The sequence below is a fragment of the Mustela nivalis genome (assembly GCF_964662115.1).
Source record: "Mustela nivalis genome assembly, chromosome: 16".
NCBI classification, from domain to species: Eukaryota; Metazoa; Chordata; class Mammalia; order Carnivora; family Mustelidae; genus Mustela; species Mustela nivalis.
In genome coordinates this window covers 27,600,458-27,624,020 of record NC_139035.1, presented here as the reverse complement: position 1 = coordinate 27,624,020, position 23,563 = coordinate 27,600,458, and the positions used below count along the sequence as shown (strand labels likewise).

General features: G+C 36.8%; 1 protein-coding gene across 4 annotated transcripts in view; it reads left to right on the top strand.

The window, feature by feature from the left end:
- The window catches only part of RABGAP1L (RAB GTPase activating protein 1 like), a 765,821-nt gene that overhangs the window by 227,254 nt on the left and 515,004 nt on the right, over window positions 1-23,563 (top strand). For all 4 annotated transcript variants that reach the window (XM_082704397.1, XM_082704401.1, XM_082704402.1 and 1 more), the window contains exon 13: window positions 1,120-1,270. In XM_082704397.1, the coding sequence (XP_082560523.1) occupies window positions 1,120-1,270 (151 nt within the window). The remainder of the gene's footprint in view (window positions 1-1,119; window positions 1,271-23,563) is intronic.

Below are 23,563 nucleotides of genomic sequence, written 5' to 3'. Positions count from 1 at the left end.
TTAATGGGATGAGTTTACTTGAGCTTTAAAGTTATAGGAGTTATAACAGTTTTTCAAAATGACCAGATTATGACTGAATGGGAAAAGAATGGAACATATTTTCAGAGGAAGGACCTGCTAAAACTGAGGTCTGGGCTAGAGATGGAAGAGTGTATATAAGCTAAGGTAAGTTGGTGAAGTAGAGGGAGGCCAGTTTTAGAAAATAGACGTATTGATTCTATGACCTTTAAGACTAAAACTTGAAATCAGAGTCTGAATGTTATATCAAACCAGAATACATCGCCAATATTTGAAGCCCAGATGGTAGCATCAGAGTCAGTTCTTAGAGATCAGAACCGAGCAACAAATACAAATAGAAAATCTGAGCAAAGGGGCATAAAATGTAGTTCCAGGTTCAAGCTAGGCACCAGGAAAACATGGAGGAATGTAAATTACATTCACAAGACTGGGAATTGCAAGTCACTTTCTTGTTCAGTTGGGCAGATTATTATAGTAGCATACTTCCTATGTCATCATTGACTTCATGACAAAAAATATTTGCCTTTGTTTCATTTCTAAATACCCTTGGCTGATAAGTCTGTGCTACTCCCCTAGCAGGGTGGAGTTGAATAGGTTTTGTGGGAAAGTTCTAGGTCCTTCATTTAGGGAGTACTTTGGGTCAGGACGTAGGCATATAGTCAAGACATGTTAGGCTGTGATCCACTTTCCGCATCCCATTCCCCCAGCCCCTGCTGTACCCTGCCACTAGCCAACTTACCCTACGTTCATGTCAAGGGATTCAGATGGTTCTTTTTATGCCTTGAAATGCTTCCCAGAAATACATAATTAACACATTCATTTTTGTGAATAAGTTCATAGAATGATTTAAAAAAAAAAAAAGTAAAAAAGAGAAAGTAGAAACTTTTCTTGACAGAAGAATAACACGGTTCATTAACAGAGAAAAGATGGGGCTGAGGAACCACATCCGTGACATCTCTGAGCAACTGATGGCATTTCATGCCTCTTTCCCAGTTTTTCTCTCAACCCAGGTTTACATTTTTTGTGTAAATTCATTAATGTAACTCATAACCACAGCGGTGATGAAGGGAGTATGAGTGGTTCGTTTTCTTGTGTTCTTAGGCACAGTAACCTTGGTGCACGACCGAAGGGGCTGTCCACTCTGGTGAAGAGCGGTGTCCCCGAAGCCCTGAGGGCAGAAGTGTGGCAGTTATTAGCAGGCTGCCACGACAACCAGGCAATGCTGGATAGATACCGACTTCTTATCACAAAGGTAGGAAGCTTTTTTCATATTCTTCTCATTGGACAGTATATTAAGTAAATACTGTTTTCATAGCTGCAATAAGTCGTAAATGTTTTGAACTTCTTTAAAAACCGCTTTAGTGTTGTGCAGTGAATGGTTCTGCCTTTTGTTCTGAGCACTTGTTGTGGATAGTGGTAAATAATGCCTTGGCTTTCCTTTTTTCATTGAAGTGGAAGATATTTATATTTCAAGTGTTTTCAGTGAAGCTTTCTTACTGAGTGAAATTTGTATACAATTATGTTTGTACACAGTATAATTATACTGTAGTGTAATTTAAAAATCAAATTAACTTAAAATGAAATTAAAAGGCCTTCTGTGCTTATATAACCTTACACTTAAATGATGTAGATAGTTAGTTGCCCAGATCCTTATTCTATCAGGAGCCCCCGCTTCCAATGTAAATTCCTGTGTTTATGTCCAAAGAGCAGATTGTAGAGCATATGTAAAGGTAGTCCTCAGCTCTAGAGTCTCCTCTTAAGTCTCACCTCCTGATTTCTTAATCTGCTCTAAATCATGGATGTAAACATCTCTCTTCATAAATGAGATACTTTAATAACCAAGACTTTGTTCCTCAGGATTTATCAACTTTTCATATTCTTTAGCCCCTTTAATTCCTTCTTCTCTTCCTTCCCTCTGTTCCTCCCTCCCTTCCACAGATACTTCCTGAATGCCTAAATTCACCCATTGCTAAATTCAGATTTTTTAAAAAAGCTTTATCATTTTTATGATTAGTGTTTTCTGCAGTGGAATATGCAAGGTGATCCATTGATATATGTGTGTGGGAGGGGGAATGCCTCAAGTTCCATTTGTATTTTTAAAATTTCAACACAAAGGATATTGAGCTATCCTAATATTTGCTGTGCCGTGATACTGAGACCTCAGTAAGTCGTCGGGTCCAATGGCTACTTGTCCCATGTGATTTAGGAGTGACCTGAAGGAAGAAGGGGCTTGCACACTTTGGGAAGGAATACCAGTGGTGCTCACACTCGTGTATGCGCTTTCATGATGTTCTAGTTTTCTTACAGTTTGCATGGGCTCTTATGTGGATTTAAAGGTTGCCTAGTTTTAACTTAACCCCCACAGGGTATATGAGTGGTTTAAAGAGGTTGCTATCACAGGATGTTACATATTAAGATACTAAAAATGACAACAGAAAACAAACACACTAATCAGTCCCTTCAAGTAAGAATTAATGTTGTCTAAAGGATGACAAAGCAACTATTCTAGAAATAAACTCATGTTCTAGAGAAGGACATTTGAAACATTTGGCAGTGTAAACATCACTATGTGATTTTGTCGCACTAAAAGCTACATGTGTTATAAAACTCAACATCTTAAAAACCTGGAATCAGAAATTTCAGATGTGTTTAAAACTTGTACAAATAGTTGTAGAAAATTTGGAACTGACTGTTAAAATATAAAAATAAAACACCTTCTGGTTTAATGATATGAAATCATTTGAGGGGCGCCTGGCTGGCTTAGTTGGCAGAGCATGTGACTCTTGATCTCAGGGTTGTGAGCTCAAGCCTCATGTGGGGTATAGAGATTACTTAAAAAAATAAAATCTTTGGGCGCCTGGGTGGCTCAGTGGGTTAAGCCGCTGCCTTTGGCTCAGGTCATGATCTCAGGGTCCTGAGATCGAGTCCTGCATCGGGCTCTCTGCTCAGCAGGGAGCCTGCTTCCTCCTCTCTCTCTCTCTGCCTGCCTCTCTGCCTACTTGTGATCTCTCTCTGTCAAATAAATAAATAAATAATTTAAAAAAAATCTTTTTTTTTTTTTAAGGAAAAAAACTCGTTTGAGAAAATGAGTAATTTCCTAACCACATTTTAGCAAAATGATTAATGGCTGTGACTGAAAAAAAAATGATGCTCCTCTATTAGGGTCTCTGCATCTCTCTCAGTCTTTTTCAGATATGATAATGATTAAACCATAAACTAAGAAAACTGATTTTGAAACAAGTTTGAAATTGTTTTTTCATAAACTGATAAAACAGCATATGAAAAAGTAAGTCATGTTGTATGATTTCTGTTTACATGAAATGTTCAGAATAGGCCAATGCGTAGAGACAGAAGGTAGGCTAATGGTTGCTGGTGGCTGAAGGATGGAAGGTTTGGGAGTGGCTGCTCCCAGATATGGGTTGCTTTATGGGGTGATGATATATTCTGGAATTTCATAGTGGTCATAATTGTACAATATTGTGAATATACCAAAAACCACTGAACTATATACCTTAAAATGGTAAATTTTATGTAAAGTTTCTCTCAACAAAAATTGCACAAAATTAAATATTTTTAAATGACCCATATTCAATATTGAATAATATTTTTGTGTAGCATAAATTTTTCATTGGTTTTATCTTTTTTTATATCCTACCTACATTTCTATGCTTTATAGGATCTATATTATACAGTAGCACTTATGCATAATAAAAATTAATAAAATAAATATATATGTGTTGCAAGTTTCTGCCCAGAAAAGTTTTTATTAATGGAGATAACTGAGAAGAAGTGTCCAGAGACCATAACTCTGGTGTCAGAACACTTTTTAATATAAATAACAAATTGTGTCCTTTTAATGGCTGCTTATAGGATAGCAGCTACTACCATATCCCTTTCTCTACTAAGAGGCTTTTAAGATTCATATCTTTTAGGATTTCAGACTTTGGGAGAAAAGTTAAGAATAGTCTCCCATGATGTTATTTATGAACTTCCGACAATACAGTGTAAGTCATATACATGATAAATCTTTACCATATATACTAAGCACCATGGTAATTTTAAATACATAATTGTGGGAAGGAGTTTAAGATCAAGAGACAGAATGGCCAAAAATGTTTTCATTGAATAAAATATTTTGAGAACTCTCACTCTGGGATCTGGCTGCGATTTACTTTCTGCATGTGAAGACTGGAGGGAGGCAAGAGCATGTTATTTTTTTCTGGCAGTAGTAGACAGATCCCTGGGCCTCGCCAGTTGTGAGCCTTTGCATCTGCCTCCAGGCTCTCCATACTGAATCACCTGCCTCTGTTCTGTAGTTGCTGTTTCCTGCAGTTTCCTAATTTGAGAAGTAATAGCCATCCCTACTTCTCTGGACTGTAGTGGTGGTGGCAAACCCAGAAGCTAGCAGTGGTGTCCCCAGTTTTCTGGTCTTCCAGCTCTTTCAGTGCTTAAGTACTTAAGTTCTTCCATTAAATCTCTTCGAAATACTTAGAGCAGGTTCTCTTTCCCTGACTGAAATCTGTCTGATGTACTTGACACATGCTTGTCATCTTGTTGTCACAAAATGGCTACTCTGCATCTAATATTGTGTTTAGAAAAGAAGAAAAACAAAGACTGTCAAACTGGACTTTAAGGGAACAGGCCTCCAGGCTACCAAGTCTGCCTGGGACTTCTAACTCCAGCTGCAAGTTTGGGGGTCCAGAGAGCCACTCTTATTTCATACTAGCTTAGCTACAAATTTGGGGGTCCCTGTAGATACTCTCTAGGAGTATAACAAAATGTTATACTCACAACTATAGTTTTTTTTTTTTTTATAGCAAAACAATACAAACCAGAATCAGCCAAAGGAAGAGATATATAGAGCAGAGTCTAGGACTGAGAGGATAGGACGCTGGCATCATCCTCAGGGACATATTATCCTTCCTGCATCAGTGTGTAGTAGTACGCACTTAAGAATCACCAACACAGGAAGCTCACCAAGCTTTGGACTCCAGAATTTTTATTGGGGTTTCTTTTCATTGGCATGATTGATTGAGTCATCACCCTCCTGGTTGAATTCAATCTTTACTTCTCTGTTCTCCCCTCTCCCAAAGTTGGGCTGATATCACCCATCACCATGGCTCAATACCCCTTACCACATGGTTGGGCTTTCCTGGCTTGGCTAGCCTCCATGCTGAGTCCTCTTTTTAACACAAACTGTCTAGAGCTCACTGTGAGTTGCCTCCTCCGCATAAACTATCAGATATGGTTGGAAGAGCCAACCACAGATGGAAAAAAGACACTCATACCATTTGGGAGAGGCCAGGGGCTTAAAGGTTTTCTCCCATAAGCTTGAATTGAGGCTGGACCTCTCTTCAGCATATCTGAACCAAGTCTGTGGCTCCCCACCTTTTTAAAGATCCATTTATTTATTTTAGAGAGAGAAAGAGAGTGCATGTGAGTGGGGGTAGGAGCAGAAGGAGAGGGAGAGGAAGAGGGAAAGAATTCCAAGCAGACTTTGCAGTGAGTGTGGAGCCTGACCTGGGCCTTGCTGTCATGACCCGTGAGATCACAACCCATAAGATCATGATCAGAGCCAAAACCAAGAGTCGGATGCTCAGCAGACTGAGCCAGGTGCCCCTGTATGTTGCCCTTTTAAAGAGCTTTCCCTTAAAGTTTCAACAACAACTTTTACTTATTCTTTTTGACCAGAATTTTGTTACATGGCTACTATCTCCCTGGGAAGTTGGGATTTTTTTTTTTAAGATAGGTACGTTGCTTCTCTCCTCTACCCACTGAATGTGGGTTTATTAATAATGATGAAAAGAGAAAATAGAGATTGGGTAGATACCCACTTTTCTCTGCTACAGTTGCCTGCTAATAGAGGCAATAGTTGATATCTGTTATGGAATAATTTTTTATAAAAATTAAGCTTAGTAGTTTGTTTATTTTAGAATGGCAAGTGTTTAAAAATTGCCACTGGAGGTTGACTAACAATGTAGAATCTAAGATACTTTAATAAATTATTCCATGTTCAGTTTATACATTTATGACTACATAAAATTTTTAATGTTATTTCTGTTGTTAACAGTAAAATTTATCAAAACAACATTTTCATACAAACAGTATAGAAATGTGGTTTTGATAATGTTCCTTCTTTATTCAGGCTCTCGAGGTATAACATTTCTGTGAGGACATACAGTGGTATATTTAGTTTCATGGTCTTCCTTCTAATAAGAGATAATAAATGATGCATGTCAGCATCTTAAAAAACAATTTTGTCCTTTCTCTGTGTTTAAGGGTAGAAATTAGACAGCAAGTGCCTAGAGCAGAAAACATATGTATGTACTTTGGTGGTGAATACATAAAAGCTTACCAGCCATTCTGTAGAAAAAACACGAACACCCAGAAGAGTTTCAGTAAAAAGTGCTTCCAGTATTTGGTACTTGTTTGTCATGGTTCGGCAGTTTGTAATGTCTTCTTTGGTTCAGTTAATTTTTCATGTCTTATCAAGGAAATGGCAATATTTCAAGGCCAGTTAATGAAGTGGTTCAGCTTAAACAAATAGTTGCTTTATGAAAACCCTACCAAGGACCTAAGATTATGTAAGGAAGGAATGTGAGTATTTACAGAAAACTTACTGAAGATTCGGCTTCTCTGAAAAGTAGTCTGTTGGGGCACCTGGCTGGTTCAGTTGGTGGAGCCTGCAACTCTTGATCTTGGGGTTGTGAGTTTGAGCCCCATGTTGGATGTAGAGATTGCTTAGAAATAAAATCGTTAAGAAGAAAGAAAGAAAAGAAAGAGAGAAAAAGTAGTCTGTTTCTCCTTCAGTTCTATAGTAGTGGTGTGGTAGTTCAGAATTTGAAGCAACAAATCACATTCTGAAGCATTCTTTTCAGGTGTAGTGTCATTCATCCATCGGGCTGAATCCAGCCACAATACGCTTTGTGTGACCTTTAGTACATCGAGAGTAGTATGTGTGTGTGGTTCAAGCTTGTACTTTCTGTTTGACCATAGACTCACTGCTCTTTATTATTTACTTTCTGTTCTTCACACATTGCAATGCATGAATGGCCCTCAAATATATTTGATTTTGTGGTTACCACATGAACCATTGCCTCAGAGGAGGTAGTTATTCCAGTGTGCTTTTCATTGGTTAATATCTTGTTTGACTACTTTGCATTATATTCTTTAACTTCATCCATGTCATTGCAAATGGCAAGATTTCATTCATTTTTATGGCTGAATATATATTCCATATGCCACCCCCACATCATCTTTATCTATTTATCTGTTGATGGACACTTGGGCTGCTTCCATTGGTTGGATGTTGTAAACGAAGCTGTAATAAACATGAGGGTACATGTATCCCTTTGAATTAGTGTTTTTGTATTTCTTGAGTAAATATCCAGTAGTGTGATTCCTGGATCTTTGGGTATTTCTATTTTAAACTTTCTTCATACTGTTTTCCTCAGTGGCTGGACCAGTTTGCATTCCCACCTGCCAGCAGTGCAAGGGGGTTCCTTTTTCTCCACATCCTTGCCAACATCTGTTGTTTTTTGTGGTGTTGATTTTAGTTTTTCTGACAGAAGTGAGATGATATCTCATTGTATTTTTTTAAATTTTTAAATTTTTAATTTTTTTATTAACATATATTATTACCCCCAGGGGTACAAGTCTGTGATTCGCCACGTTTACACACTTCACAGCACTCTCCATAGCACATACCCTCCCCAATGTCCATAACCAAACCACCCTCTCCCTCCCAACCCCCGCCCCGGCCACCCACAGTTTGTATTGTGTGATTAAGAGTCTCTTATGGTTTGTCTCCCTTCTGATCCCATCTTGTTTCATTTATTCTTTTCCTACCCCCCAAACCCCCTACGTTGCATCTCCACTTCCTCATATCAGGGAGATCATATGATAGTTGTCTTTCTCAGATTGACTCATTTCGGTAAGCATAATACCCTCTAGTTCCATCCACATCATTGCAAATGGAAGATTTCATTTCTTTGGATGGCTGCATAGTATTCCTTTATATATATATATACCACATCTTCTTTATCCATTCATCTGTTGATGGACATCTAGGTTTTTCCATAGTTTGGCTATTGTGGACATTGCTGCTATAAACATTCGGGTGCACGTGCCCCTTCGGTTACTACATTTGCATCTTTAGGGTAAATACCCAGCAGTGCAATTGCTGGGTCATAGGGTAGCTCTATTTTCAACTTTTTGAGGAACCTCCATGTTGTTTTCCAGAGTGGCTGCACCAGCTTGCATTTCCACCAACAGTGCAGGAGGGTTCCCCTTTCTCCGCATCCTCACCAGCATCTGTCATTTCCTGACTTGTTTATTTTAACCATTCTGACTGGTGTGGGGTGATATCTCATTTTGGTTTTGATTTGTATTTCTCTGATGCTTAGTGATGTGGAGCACTTTTTCATGTGTCTGTTGGCCATCTGGATATCTTCTTTGCAGAAATGTTTGTTCGTGTCCTCTGCCCATTTCTTGATTGGATTATTAGACCCCCCACTTCAAAACCCTCAGATTGTTTTTCAGAGTCCATGAATCTCTCATGATTCATCTCCCCTTCCAGTTTCCCTCAACTCAACTCCCTTCTCCTCTCCATTTCCCTATGTCATTGTAGTTTTGGTTTGCATTTCCCTGATGATGAGTGATGTTGAGCGTCTTTTGATTTGTCTGCTGGCCCCATCTGTATGTCTTCTTTGGAGAAACGTCTGTTCATGTCTTCTGCCCATTTTTAGTGGATTAGTTTTTGGGTGTTGAGTTGTATAAGTTCTTTATAAATTTGGATACTAACCCTTTATCAGATATGCCATTTGCAAATGTCTTCTCTCATTCCATAGATTGCCTTTAGTTTTGTTGATTGTTTCCTTCGCCTTGCAGAAACTTTTTATTTTGATATAGTTCCAATAGTTTATTTTTGTTTTTATTTTCCTTGCCTCAGGAGACATATCTAGAAAAATGTTGCTATGGCCAATGTCAGAGAAATTGCTGCCTATCTTCTCTTCAAAGATTTTTATGGTTTCAGGTTCACATTTAGGTCTTTAATCCATTTTGAGTTTACTTTTGTGTATTTTTGTTTATTTTGTGAAAAAAAGAGGTCCAGTTTCATTTTTTTGCTTGTTGCTGTCCATTTTCCCCTACACCATTTGTTGAAGAGACCATCTTTTTCCCATTTTGTATGTATTCCTCCTTTGTTGATGATAAACTGACCATATAACTGTGGGTTTACTTCTTGGTTTTCTGTTCTATCCCATTGAGTTCTTTGTCTATTTTTATGACAGTACTGTACTGTTTTAATTACTACCAGTTTGTAATATAACTTGAAATCTGGAATTGTGATACCTCCAGTTTTGTTTTTCTTTTTCAAGATTGCTTTGGCTATTCAAGGTCTGTTGTGGTTCCATACAAATTTTAAGATTGTTTGTTCTAGTTCTGTGAAAAATGCTATTGGTATTTTGATAGGGATTGCAGTAAATGTATAGATGGCTTTGGGTAGGGTAGACATTTTAACAATATTTGTTCTTTCAACCCTTAAACATGGAATGTCTTTCCATTTCTTTGTGTCATCTTGAATTTCTTTCATCAGTGTTTTATAGTTTTCAGAGAAAGGTCTTTTACCTGCCATTGAGTTATTTTTTTTTTTCTTCCCCAAACTGTAAGCCTTATGTTATGTGAGGTTATGTATGTATGTATGTATGTGTGTGTGTGTGTGTGTGTATATATATATATATATATATATATATATATATATATACTAGTATAGTATGAAGCAGTATCTCTCCCCATCAGGAGTCTTACCTATTTGGGGACAGCTATAACCATTGAGCTAATTTGAGCACCAGGTCTTGGTATACTAGCTTCCATGTTTTTCCCAGAGAATAGGTAGGAATCACTAGGAATTACTGGCATAATTCTGCAAATGCCAGTGGGGTGTAAGATTAAATTACCCTGAATCTTTTAGCTTGTGGCTAGAGAGTAATATTGACTAGAGAAGCGTGGGAGTACAGTGTAGAAGAATCACACTTACTGCTCCTGTTTTTATAATGTAATCTACAGAAAATAAAGCTTCACACATCTTTTTGACTGGTAGGAAATGTAATGGGACCAAAAATTTAAAAAGGATGAAAAACTCTAGTCTAGATTCACCAGATGAACCAGGACAAAAGCTGCAAACAAACTGATAACCCTAATCTGATGCCAGAGACTAAGCAGGGCCAGTCAGAAGTGCTGTTACATCTGAATCATGAAGAATTATGTTGACTCTACTGCTAGCATCCAAAGGAGCTTTCAGACACAACCTGTCTTGGTGAAAGTGGTTGCTTCGCCTTAGGAAATGTTGGTGCTCACCATGGAGGGAGACCTTGGGTTCAGATTTCAAGTTCTGCTGTCTACTAGTTTGTGACCTGGAGCAAGTTCCTTAATTATCCTCACTTTCAATTCCCTCATGTATGTAATGGTCTTAATCTGTATCTTCTGGAATGGTTGGGAGGATTCAATTAGATAACCCACATAAAGCACTCAGAGCATGCCTCACACATGGTTAAGCACGCACTAGGGTTAGGCATGAGGAAAGTGACAAAGCAGTATATGCTTCAGTGAGTGGCACAGGAAAGTACTCTGGGAAAAACAGAGATTACAGTGGGTTCTTGAGATCTATGAAGGTTTCAGGACATCCATCTGAGAAAAGAGAAAGAAGCAAAACAAGATGTGTAACACCCTGTTATCTACTTGTGCAACTAATTCTTTCCTTAACTGATCAAACATTAAGATGTCTTTGTGTTCGACACTATGCTAGGTACTAGAGGTATAAAAACAGTAATGCTTATACCTACCGTTATAGAAGTTAACAGTCCGGTGGCAGAGGCAGTCAAGAAAGCAGAGAATGGTGATACCATGGTAAGTGCTGGGACAGAATTCTAAGCCAAGTGTTAAGGGAGCAGAATGGAGCAGCCAACTTTGCCTCGGAGGCAATGAATAGGAAAGTATATTTAGGCTGAGGCAGTGCCAAGCTTAAAGACAGAGTTGTGAAAGGTCCTGCCACGGTCAGGTTGTGGGAAGTGCAGCATGACTCATGGGAGTGCTCTAGACTATAAACTCTCCATAAGGAGTGTGTCTGGATTTTGCTTACAGCTGTAGTCTTAGCATTCAGCACTAGGACTGCCCTTTAGCTGATGCTAAAAAAACACTTGCTGAGGGAATTAATGGAGCGTGTGGGTATTACAGAGTGATGGGTATTATGTCTAGTGCTTTCTTATGTTCTTTCCATGTAAGTCTGACTACTTTGGTGATGCAGTTCTTGTTTTTACCGTTGAGGAAAAAAGGAGGTGCGGAGAGATAAAGAGACACACAGTCACTAAATAGCAGAATCAATTTTGAACCCATAAAATAGAAGACTCTAAAAGAGAAATGAAAGGGATAGGGCATTCCTACTTTTTGTCTTTTAAAGATCCTTTGGAAGGAAGAACTCTTTCTCTGTATTTTTCTCATTGTTCACCATTAAAGGTAATAAAAGGCTAAAGAAGAAAGAGCAGTACTATTCCTTTCCTCTGCTTTTTACTATTCATTGTATGGAAATGAAGTTTATAAACAAGGTATTACTCGGTTTTTATCAGGAAACATGTATAAACCTTACAAGTGGTAGAAAAGATCTAAATAGTACTTTATAGAATCAGTAATAGAAAAGTTCTAAAATACCTAACCTCAAGCCATTCCTTTTAATTGAGCTTTTACAGTCTATCTTTAAAAAAAAAAAAAAATTCACTCCTTGCGTCATTGATTCATTTATTTTAGAGAGCAAGCACGAGTGAGGGAGGCCAGAGGGAGAAGGAAGGGGAGAGGCAGACTCCCTGATAAGCATGGAGCTCAACTTGGGGCTCAATTCCAGAACTCTTGAGATCACAACCTGAGCCAAAGTCACTCAACTAACTGAGCCACCCAGGTGCCCTGCACAGTCTATCCTAAAGTGGCCTGAGGCTTCAGCCATTGTCTGCTGCTGCATGATTTCTACCAGAGGCTGAGGACATCAGCCCTGTTTTTGGATCAGTGGCAGACTTGTACCACATATTACTGAAGTTGTTCCTTATAATTGATATTTCTTATAATTCTTGTGAAGTTAGCATTCTTCATCATTTTGAGGTGATCTAAAAAGACAAGAGAAGATTATGACCCTACTTCCCCTGTGTGATCAAGCAGGACTGAATTTAGAGCTTCTGAACTGAGGATTAGGTCTTAATATGTGGCTTGAGGAGCCACTGAGTAATGATTACATTTTCACATATTTAACAACCATTTGAGATGGGGGAGGTTGTGTGTGTTTAGGGCAACTTGAATTTTATGTTGTTTTACAGAACTGTAAGTGTAATTTTCAAAAAGATTTTATTTATTTATTTGAAAGAGAGAGAGAGGGAGTACGATGGGTGGGGGGAGGAGCAGATGGGGAAGAAGAGGTAGAATCTTAAGCTTATTCCATGCTGAGTTTGGAGCCCAATGCAGGGCTTGATCTCATGACCCTGAGATTATGACCTGAGCCGAACGAGGAGTCAGATGCTTAACCCACTGAGCCACCCGGGTGCCCTGTATGTATAATTTCAGTAATTACAAGACATGTATGGTATAGTTTATCAGTCAAGTCTGCTGATTATTATTTGCATAACATAGCAAATACTGGATCATGGTCTGTGCTCTTTTATAGAAGTGAAGTAATTTGTAACATTCATACTTTACACTTTGTTAATGGATGAGCTTTCAGAAATAACCTCATCACAAGCCATTTACCACCACCACTTGAATGCTTGTGTTTTTTTTTCCTGAATGAATCTTCTATTCAAAAAATGCATATGTGTGTGTATGTGTACATATGAACACATACAATTTCTTTTTAAAGGATTTAAGTTCCAGTGCTAGATTGATCTAGATTTGCATCTCACCCCTCCCACATATTAATTTATGATCTTGAAAAATTATCCCAACTTCCTAAGCCTCAGTTGCATCATCTGTAAAGCAGGGTTAATAGTAATGCCTGCTGGTATTGTTGTGGTAATTAAATAAGGTGGTGAAGTGCTTGGCACATAGTAAGTATTCAAGATTAGCTTCTACTGTTTTTACCAATATGATGTTACATCATGAACGTTGTTAACAGTGGTAGTGGGTATTGATGTTGGTCTACTTTCACATGTATGTTAGACTATGTGTTTTAGACTACTTCTAGTCACATAATTTTCACAAGAGCACATGGTGTAAATAATAGCTGTGATGGAATTGAAAAAAAATGTTTTTAGAAGTATGAAGTATCAGACTTGTCTTTTCTGTTTTTGTTTTTGTTTTTTCTTTTTTCCTGGTTGCTGAATATCGTGGAATATTTCATTCCTAAAACTTGACTTTGTAGTGATTTATTATTTTAGTGATTATGCATATTTGAGTATATCATAAAGTCAAATGATGTTCTCTAAAAATCACTCCTAATGACTGTCTGATTATAATCAAGACTGCAAATCAGGTATTAGTCTCATTCACTTAGTAACTCATTTGTTCACTGAGCAACTCTTTATTGAGCAACTTTTATGGGCCAGGCTTTCTGTGGTTTCTAGGGCTATGTAGATGAAAAGGGTTCATACCCTTGACTCATGTAGCCTAGGGAAAGGCAAGTCTGTGCATGAATAGGTTGAGTGTATTATGATACAGATTATAAGAGATATCTCAGTCGAGTGTGTGGCATACAAGAGAGGTAGTCTCAGCTCTGCTTGGATGAGTCAGGGAAGAGTTCACAAGGAAGAGGATGTCTGAGGTGGGAATTAACTGGCTGAGCAGGATAAGAGAAGAGAATGCAGTAGAGAACAGGCTTACGTAATGATTCAGCTGTCAGTGACTTGGCTTGTGCAAGGAGCCTTCACAAGTGAAATCAGTGTGCTCCTTCCTTTCCTCACTCCCCACCCCTGTTGACCACGCGCTCTTCATGGGTCAGTGCTTGTCCCCCTGTTAAACGGGAAGAAAGTAATAAAGTTTATTCACGTATATAAATACGTGAAGTGAAAAACTTCAGAAAATATGTAATATCAAAATGGTACAAGAGGATATTTAATTGGTTACTTAAGGTTAATGTAATAGAACTTTAACAAGTAATATTATAGATATTTGAGTACTTATTGTATGCTGGGTACAGTGCTAGGATGGCAGTGCATATTAACTTTTACAATCAGTGAACTGAAAAAATACTATCTTGGCTGAATATAAAACAGTATAAGCTTGCAGAGTAGAAGTCTGATTTTATAAAGTACAGAGAGCGTGTGCTCAAACTTCTATCAGCGAGTTAAAAGGGCAGTAGCTGCAAATAACATTTTGGTAGTTGCTGCCAAAAATCTCCTTTGGAATATAAATAAAAAACAACTGTGTGACTGGCCTGTTTTGAGATTCTGCAAGTTCTCTACTTTCTTGAGCATTATGTGGACAGGTAAGGCTTCACCATGTTTATTCCTGTCAAGTTATTGGTACTGCTCAGAGTAAAGCCTGTCTTCTCTCTATTCTCCGGTGTATTATTGTAGCAGATGGCTTTTAATAAAACATGTAGGTAAAGAAAATTTTTACTCTATTTAGTGGAACATACTGTAATTGTAATTACTGGACAGTCTCAAGAGGAGACGTTTAAATTGGTATTTTTCTTATGATTGAGTACCATTTAGAGAATATTTCATTGAAAAGTCAAGTAATGGTATCAATTAAAATTTCTTTTATTTGATACGGTTTCACAACTAAGTTAAACCCTGTACATCATTTAACCAGGTAGTTGTTTGCTTTTTCTTTACATGGTTTATTTTTTAAAAATTCAATGCTGTACGTTAGGGAACACTCAACACTAGAATTCATCGAGAGGCAGGGCGCTGTTTAATTACACGGCTGCTCTGTTCTCTGTCATCACCTTGTCTAGTTGTAGGAAATGAGCTTTTTGATAGAATGGGGTTATTCCAGCTGGGTCTGTATCATTGGTATGTATAAAAGCCATAGGCTCTTGTACTGAATGGTATATTACTGATATAGCCACAAAATTTACAAAAATTACTCCAGAAAATTTATAATTTTTAAAATGTACTAACCCACACAATAAGATGGGCAAACAGAATAAACAATATTCACTGTATTGTAATGTAAGTGCCTTGAACAGGTAGATGCCAGAAGATCTTTGTTAAAGGAAATCAAGAATTATTGAAAAAGATTCTTTAAATGTACATTATTTTCTCTTTTCTTGTGTAGTAAATGCAGTGGTTTCTTTTTTTTTTTTTTAAAGATTTATTTATTTATTTGAAAGAGAGACAGTGAGAGAGAACATGAGCGAGGAGAAGGTCAGAGGGAGAAGCAGACTCCCCATGGAGCTGGGAGCCTGATGTGGGACTCGATCCCGGGACTCCAGGATCATGACCTGAGCCGAAGGCAGTCGTCCAACCAACTGAGCCACCCAGGCGCCCAAATGCAGTGGTTTCTGACCACATAATTGTACCTTGCTTATTATTACTTTTTCACAGCATCATTTTTATCAAACTTTCTTTCTCCTCTAGGGTCTTTCATTTTTTATGATACCTGTATTGACACTTGCAAAACTACAATTATCAAAACTACAATTTATATGTGAATCTGAGATGCACTCAAAGTCTTTCCCCCAGCATTGACATTTTTCTGTAAAAATTTTAAAATGTATTTGTACTTTTATGTACTTAAGTGACAATGTTCTATTTCTAGTAACAGATAATGTTTTGTCTTTGTTATCCTTTAAACTTCGTAAATAGTTTCCAGGTAAATTAAGGAACAGGTGATTTTCTGATGTTACCTTTATTTTCATGTCATGGAGTTAGCGAAGGAGTACACTGTTTTGAGGGAAGTCTTTGGGTTATTGAACATAGATCATTCAGTGGCATAAAAGTAGTATTATTACAGCTTTAGAATTAAGGATAAGAGGAAAATTGATACTTTTCCAAAATCATGCGAACTTTCAAAAGTCTGGGATTATAGTATTATTCCTGGATCCCATTTCATAATAACTTTTTTAAATAATAATTTTGTTAATCTTATCTGCACATGTTTCTAGAGCATATTTCTATTTTATTGGGTAATGTGGTATAATGAGTTTACCCCAGGGTTTTTGTATTGACTTCCTTTTTCATTCAAATTTATGTTTACATCTCTTTTCCGTTAATTAGTATCAGGGTTTTAAAAAAGTGTGAGACATCTCTCTGATATGAGGAATTTGAGAGGCAGGGTGGATTGGGAGTGAGACAAACCATAAGAGACTCTTAATCTCACAGTACAAACTGAGGGCGGCGGAGAGGGGTAGGGAGAGGTGTTTGGGTTATGGACGTTGGGGAGGGTATGTGCTATGGTGAGTGCTGTGAAGTGTGTAAGTCTGACAATTCACAGACCTGTACCCCTGGGGCAAATAATACATTATATGTTAATTAAAAAAAAAAGTGTGAGACAATAGATATGAGACAGCTACCAAACCACCACCCCCATATTACACATTTCTTGTCATATTTTTCTAACAGTTAACAGTTTCATGTTGTAGGTTCTTGTTTGATTACTTTCTGAATTTCTCAGTATCTTTATCCTTTTGTGTTTTGTTATAGTTTATATTTGTCTCTCCATCATTTCTTCCATCTGTAACCTGCCTCCTTTTCTTAACTATCCCTAATGTAGCTCTAAAAGGTGGTTTTCATTATTTGGAATTTTATATTTGCTGGGTTTCATTTTCCTTGTGAATTTCTCAGTTTAGGCTGCTTGTTAGTTGCATGGCTTTTAGTTGATTTTTTAAACTGACAAGACAACAGACTGTGTTATCATAGAGAAACTGTCATTTTGTTTCTCCAAACGAAATATGCTTTGTATCCCCAGAGCCTGGCACTAGCCTTGAGTATAAACATTTGTTGAGTGACTACATGAGTTGAAGTATATAGGTCAGTGCTCCATGATTTAAAAAATAGGAGGGGTTAATTGATTATGGTATTACAATTAAATAATTATATTAGAAGTTAAGAATGTTTGTTTTGGGGGCACCTGGGTCGCTCATTTGTTAAGCACCTGCCTTCGGCTCAGGTCATGATCCTAGGGTTCTGGGATCGAGCCCCACACTGGGCTCCCTTCTTCTCCCTCTCCTGCTCCCCCAGCTTGTGTTCCCTCTCCCGCTCTCTCTCTCGGTCAAATAAATAAATAATCTTAAAAAAAAAAAAAAAAAGAATGTTAGTATGTTAGTGTTTGTTTTGGGAGGGGTTTTGTTTTGTTTTGTTATTTAATAGAATGCTTCAAGTTATAAACCGGAGCTGATTAACTGAAGTCTCACTTTTTTCATGACATTTAATGAGTAGCTCTTAGGGACCAGATGCAAGACTAGTCATTGAAAAGTTGTCATCATAATTTATTCAGTATTTTCATTGTAAGTAAAATAATTACTCTTTTAAGCTTATGGAGTACATATGTAATTGTTTTTTTTTTTTTTAAAGATTTTATTTATTTATTGAGAGAAATCACAAGTAGATGGAGAGGCAGGCAGAGAGAGAGAGAGAGGGAAGCAGGCTTCCTGCCGAGCAGAGAGCCCGATGCGGGACTCGATCCCAGGACCCTGAGATCATGACCTGAGCTGAAGTCAGCGGCTCGACCCACTGAGCCACCCAGGCGCCCCATATGTAATTGTTAATATGCATACACAAAGACCCCAAAATATGACACAGAATATATCTCCTATTGCAAACTCATATCCTAGTTTCTACTTCCTTCTCCCCATTAATAGAAAAATGAAACATTATTATAGGCCTTAGAAAAGTTCAGTTTCTCTGAGAAATTCTTGAGCTTCTTCCAGAAGATACTAGATAAATACCATGTTGGAGATATGATTGATATTGCAAATTTTTTCAGACTTTAAAGCTTTATTCCATAAATTGGCTTTTGATTTAATTAATATATTCATTCCACAGACTGTTTCAAAATAAGTATTATAATTAATTCAATATGTTGCTATTTGAAAAGAATAATTACTCCATAGCTATTTTATTATGATTCTCATTTGGTTGTTTTTTTCTATTAAATCTTTACTTTTTCTAGATTCACAATTTTATCAGTAATGCTTCTATTAAGAATACAGTAGATTCATTGGGGAGGGTATGTGCTATGGTGAGTGCTATGAAGTGTGTAAACCTGGCAATTCATAGACCTGTACCCCTGGGGCTAATAATACATTGTATGTTAATAAAAAATAAAAAGTTAAAAAAGAGTACAATAGGTTCTACTTTTTTTTACATACAAACTTTTATTCCTAATGAATGATGAATAGACTTGGTAAAAGTTGCTTAAAACTTTTTAAATTATGGGATATTGTGGGTATGCATACTTGAGAGCTTTACTTGTTACTCCTGTCAGAATAATTCAATCACTTCTACCCTTTAAGAGCTGATCCCTGACATGTTTATGAAAGCTGCTTAATCTTTTAATAGATGACTAATTTTCTGAAGACAGCATTATGAAACTTTAACCTTGATACCTGCAAAAATGATGTGAAAAGGAGCAATTCCATTTAACTCTTTAAAACTTCAGTTCTTTGAAAAAGTATAATGGCAATTTTTTTTAATTGAAAACTTAAAAAAAAAGAAAAGGACACTTATCTTAATTTTTCTACTCATCTGTCTATTTGGTACTTAGATACCTTGGATAAGGTTCTGTCTCTTTATACAGATTATGTAATTGAAGACTGTAACTTTCCTACTTTACTTTCTAGAGACTTCAGGTCTTTGAAGAGTTTCAAAGGTCACATTTTTGCAGGGATGATTTAGGTATGTTCACAAGATTTCTTTTTTAGTCTTACAGAGCCGACCATTCAGTCAAAAGGGAAAATAATCTTTATTACATTTAAAAATTGCTATTTAAAATCAAGATTTTCTGAGTTAAAAAACAAAGTGGGGCACCTGGGTGGCTTAGTGGGTTAAGCCTTTGCCTTCGGCTCAGGTCCCTGGGGTGGAGCCCCACATCAGGGTCTCTGCTCAGCAGGGAGCTTGCTTCCCCCTCTCTTTCTGCCTGCCTCTCTGCCTACTTCTGATCTCTCTCTCTCTGTCAAATAAGTCAATCAATGAATCAATCTTAAAAAAAAAAAATTATAGGAGAATTTAAATGAAGAATTGAAGGGATTCCCCTATATAGTCTGCATACTTTTCCTGCTGGGGTTGGTGATATATCTCTTGTTATTGACCTGTAGTTTTTCCAACTTATTTTTACTGTGAAAATACCTTTTCCCATTGAAAATAGATTGAGCTGGATCCTTGGGAAAAGATGATACTTAATAGTACCAAGAGGAGAATCACTGTTTGTCCCAGGGGCACAGTGTAGTCTTGCATTAAGTGCTCTGGGACTAATTAATCAGGAAATGACTCTAATTTAAAAAGGAAACTGCTTATCAGCTGCCTGCACAGGCTGTTTTACCAAAAGAAACTGTAGAGTTAGCTACTTGCTATCCAGCTTCTAGCAACATTTTTTCACTGCTTATGTGCTAGTTGAAAGGAGTGATATGAAAGATTTCTAGCCAACTTTATTTTGTAGTGATAAACTTTGATATTTAATGGACTTCTTTTTAGAAATAAATTTACATAATAGCAATAATTTTGGAGTTAAAATATTTTGGTTGATCTGCCAAGTTTTTTAACTTGTAATCTTACCATGTATTTTAAATCCTGGAACAAACCATGCTACTTAAAAATAATCTTAGTAGACAACATTTGGGAATGTATGCAGATATATATAAATATAAACATATATACATATATATCATGTGAGATCAAAATCAACATAAATATCTAACAACTATTAGTGAATTTATCTAATTAATTTTGTCATTTGTATAAGCTTAACAGTTTCTTTCCTTTAACTGAAATCTTCATAGAGAATTACTATATAAAAGAGACTGTTTTAATTTCATAAGGGTATGTGTATTATGCATATATTCTGTGTCTTGTTTCCCAGGCCTCTTTTTGTTTGTATGATGATTATTATATCCAGCACTTCAGATATTTCTTAATTTACCAAATAGTAATTGATTATGAATTACTAGTAAGAACTTTAAAGTAAGAACTTTATCATTGTTCTTAATGTTGCTTTTGTTAATTTACTTCCTATCTTTTGATATGTTTTAATACATATACAGAGGTTTATTAGTTTCTCAAATAAACCAGTTAAAGTGGAACTAATTAGTTTTCTCAAAGAAACATCTAAAATGGGCAAGTAGTTGGACAAATTAGGAAGATAACTGAAGGTAACTGACAAGTTCCCCTCAGTAGATCTGGAATTGTAGCTTTCCTACCCTTCCCGCACATGTTGGCACATAGTAGATTTTCATTTTTTTTTTTTAAAGATTTTATTTTTTTATTTGACAGAGAGAGATCACAAGTAGGCAGAGAGGCAGGCAGAGAGAGAGAGGAGGAAGCAGGCTCCCTGAGGAGCAGAGAGCCTGATGCGGGACTCGATCCCAGGACCCTGAGATCATGACCTGAGCCGAAGGCAGTGGCTTAACCCACTGAGCCACCCAGGCGCCCCTAGATTTTCATTTTTATATTGATTCTTTATTTGTATGAAGATGATTTGAATTGTGGCTCTTTGGGGAACAGTTTATTCTGTGCTGCTATTTCAAATCGGTTATACTTCAGGATGCTAAATTTTGTACAAATGATTGCTGACACAGCACAATCTAATGTTTGCAAACTTCATGGCATGCTCAGTTATGGCAAACATAAGTCTTAGGAATGACGTAGTAATTACTTTTTAAATGTCGATGTATTTCTTTGAATTGTATTTCTGTTGAATTAAGAAAAAGTTTGTTAACCCAGATTTGCCACTAACTTATATTATTTGATGCACCTGATAAGAACAAGAGAGTATATTGAACAAAAACAGTTATTAAAGCAGGTGCCATAGTTTTTATTCAGGTTTTAGATCTCTGGGATTCTTTTTGATTAGGGTTTCTGTTGAACTTGAGGTATGTGGATTTGCATTAATTTGCGTAACTCAGTTACTCAGATGTTCACCTTAAAGTATTGTTATAGGTTTATTTCATACATTAATTTTGAGAATTGAGAATTGATTTAGAAACATTAGTTTATCTTTTTGACTTAGCTATGGATTAGATTGATTTCAAACCATAGTATTACAGTTAATGTAGAAATCTAAAAGTTTAAATACTCAGCCCAAGGTCAAATAGAAGAGGTATGTCAGAACTGGAAATAGAAACTAGAGTTACCTGTAATTAATTATGGTTTTTAACTCCCTTTTTAATGTTTTCCATTGAACTTGCTTGGAGCGTAAAACCATAGAGAATATTTCTTCTTTATATTGTGATAAAACCACATGATTATCACAGTTTTCATGAATAAACAGTATCTACAAAGACTAAAAACTAAGAGGCAACTTGCCAGCTTTCCAAGGCTGAGAACTCGTGCTTGTGGTCAGGGCGGCTCGCTGCATATGTGGTAAAAGCTGTGCACCACTACAGACTGATGTTGAACTCATACACTTTAGAAACTGGAATCATTTGCTTTTCATAGGTAGCATGATGTTTAGATTAAGTAAGGTAAGGTATTATTCCACTGATATTGTTTTGTTTTGCTTTTCTTTGGAACGGGCGGCAAACATTTTTTTTTTTTTTGAGGTAAACTTTTAATAACTGCTTTTATCAATCAGACTAAGTCATGCAGTTACAAAGTAGTTAGAAATTTCTGAAAGACCTTTTTTTTTTTTTTTTTTAAAGCTCACTCTTACATGCATAATATCTAGTACTTTATTGGGACACTCCTGTTCAAAAGTTCCTGGCCAAATAAGTCCCAAACAAAACACTCAACCCAAGGTTGTTTTCAGCCCACTGTTAATGAAGCTGTGTGTAGAATATGAGCCTCTAAAAGAGGACACAAAGGGTGAGTCGGGGCTTTTGGCAAGGCTCAGAACTGCCAACTAGACCCCAACGTGGGAACCCAAGTGTTTTTTTTCAGGGGCACTTTACTTGAATTATTGCTTAGACAACACAATAGATCTTTAAAAAGGAAGAACAATTAATTAACATGATATGGAGGTTATTACACTCTTTAGACTGTATGTCATAGTTGTGGTTAGCAAATTCTTTTTTTTTTTTTAAAGATTTATTTATTTATTTGACACAGAGAGAAATCACAAGTAGGCAGAGAGGAGGCAGGCAGACAGAGAGGGGGAAACAGGCTCCCTGCTGAGTAGAGAGCCCAGTACAGGGCTCGATCCATCCCAGGACCCTAAGACCATGACTTGAGTCAAGGCAGAGGCTTAACCCACTGAGCCACCCAAGCGTCCCTGTGGTTAGTAAATTCTGACAGTCTTAACAAAAATAGTCTCCAGCACTTGCAAGTATGAAGATCACGTCATTTTCCACAGGATTTTTGCTGCACAACAATACATGATAGATTGAGCTAAAAATGATACTGTTTTATATTATAAAAATTGAAGCTTTTTTGCATTTATTATGTGTATAGGCATTTACTCTTTGCATTCATATTGTTAATGGAACTCTATATAGAATGATTTTATTACCATATAAGAGGAAAGATTCTCTTACTGCTAAATTTTATTAGTTTGTACCAAATTCAGTAGTGTCCTAAGTCATTGACAATTCTTTAATATAGGGGTCTTCTGGTAGCATATTAATACTTCATGAAAATGGTTACAAATTAACTTTGTTTTTTTTATTCTGGAGAAAGATGTTCTCTAAAAAAGCCTATAATAGTGAAACCTCTTCAAAAAACAAAAGAAATCCATGTTTATCGTAGTAATTTTGAGGGGCAAGGATACCTTGTTCCTCCAGGGGCACTCCAGAGAGAATTTAAGAAGGGCTTGTGCCAGTAAAAATATGGCAGCCAATCTAAATGCCAACATTATGTCACTTTGACTCGATTAGAATGTAAACTTGGAATATGATCTCAAGTGCCAATTCCATACCTCTCTGCAAGTCTGGATTTAATCATGAAAGCAGAGTCAATACTTGATAATTTGTTCTTGGTTTGTTTACATTCAGGGTTAATTTCACTATTGACTGATTCAGTAGATCTGGGATGGGGCTTGCAGTTCTCATTCTAACAACCCATCTGTTAATGCCAGTACCTTTAATAGTCCATGAAACAATTTGAGTAGCAAGGTTCTAGGTCTTAGGCCTTAAACCCTAAAATGTTCCTGAAATAGTGTTTGTTTGTTTGTTTGTTTAATGATTATTGGCTCAGTAAATGTATGTAATAATTTCTGGCTTATTTTAGTTAAGAAAGAAATAGCTAGAAGTCACAATGTAATTTATTACTTAGTATAAAATAGTTAAAATTTTTTTCTACAGTCATGGGTAAGAGAGATCATAGCTGAACACTATTACTGTTATGGACAGATAAGACAATGTAGAGTGTGTGTGTGTGTGTGTGTGTGTGTGTGTGTGTGTGTGTGTGTGTTTAAAGAGAGGGAGAGAGAGAGCATGGAGGTGGGGAGCAGAGGGAGAGAGAGAGAGAGAATCTTAAGGTGA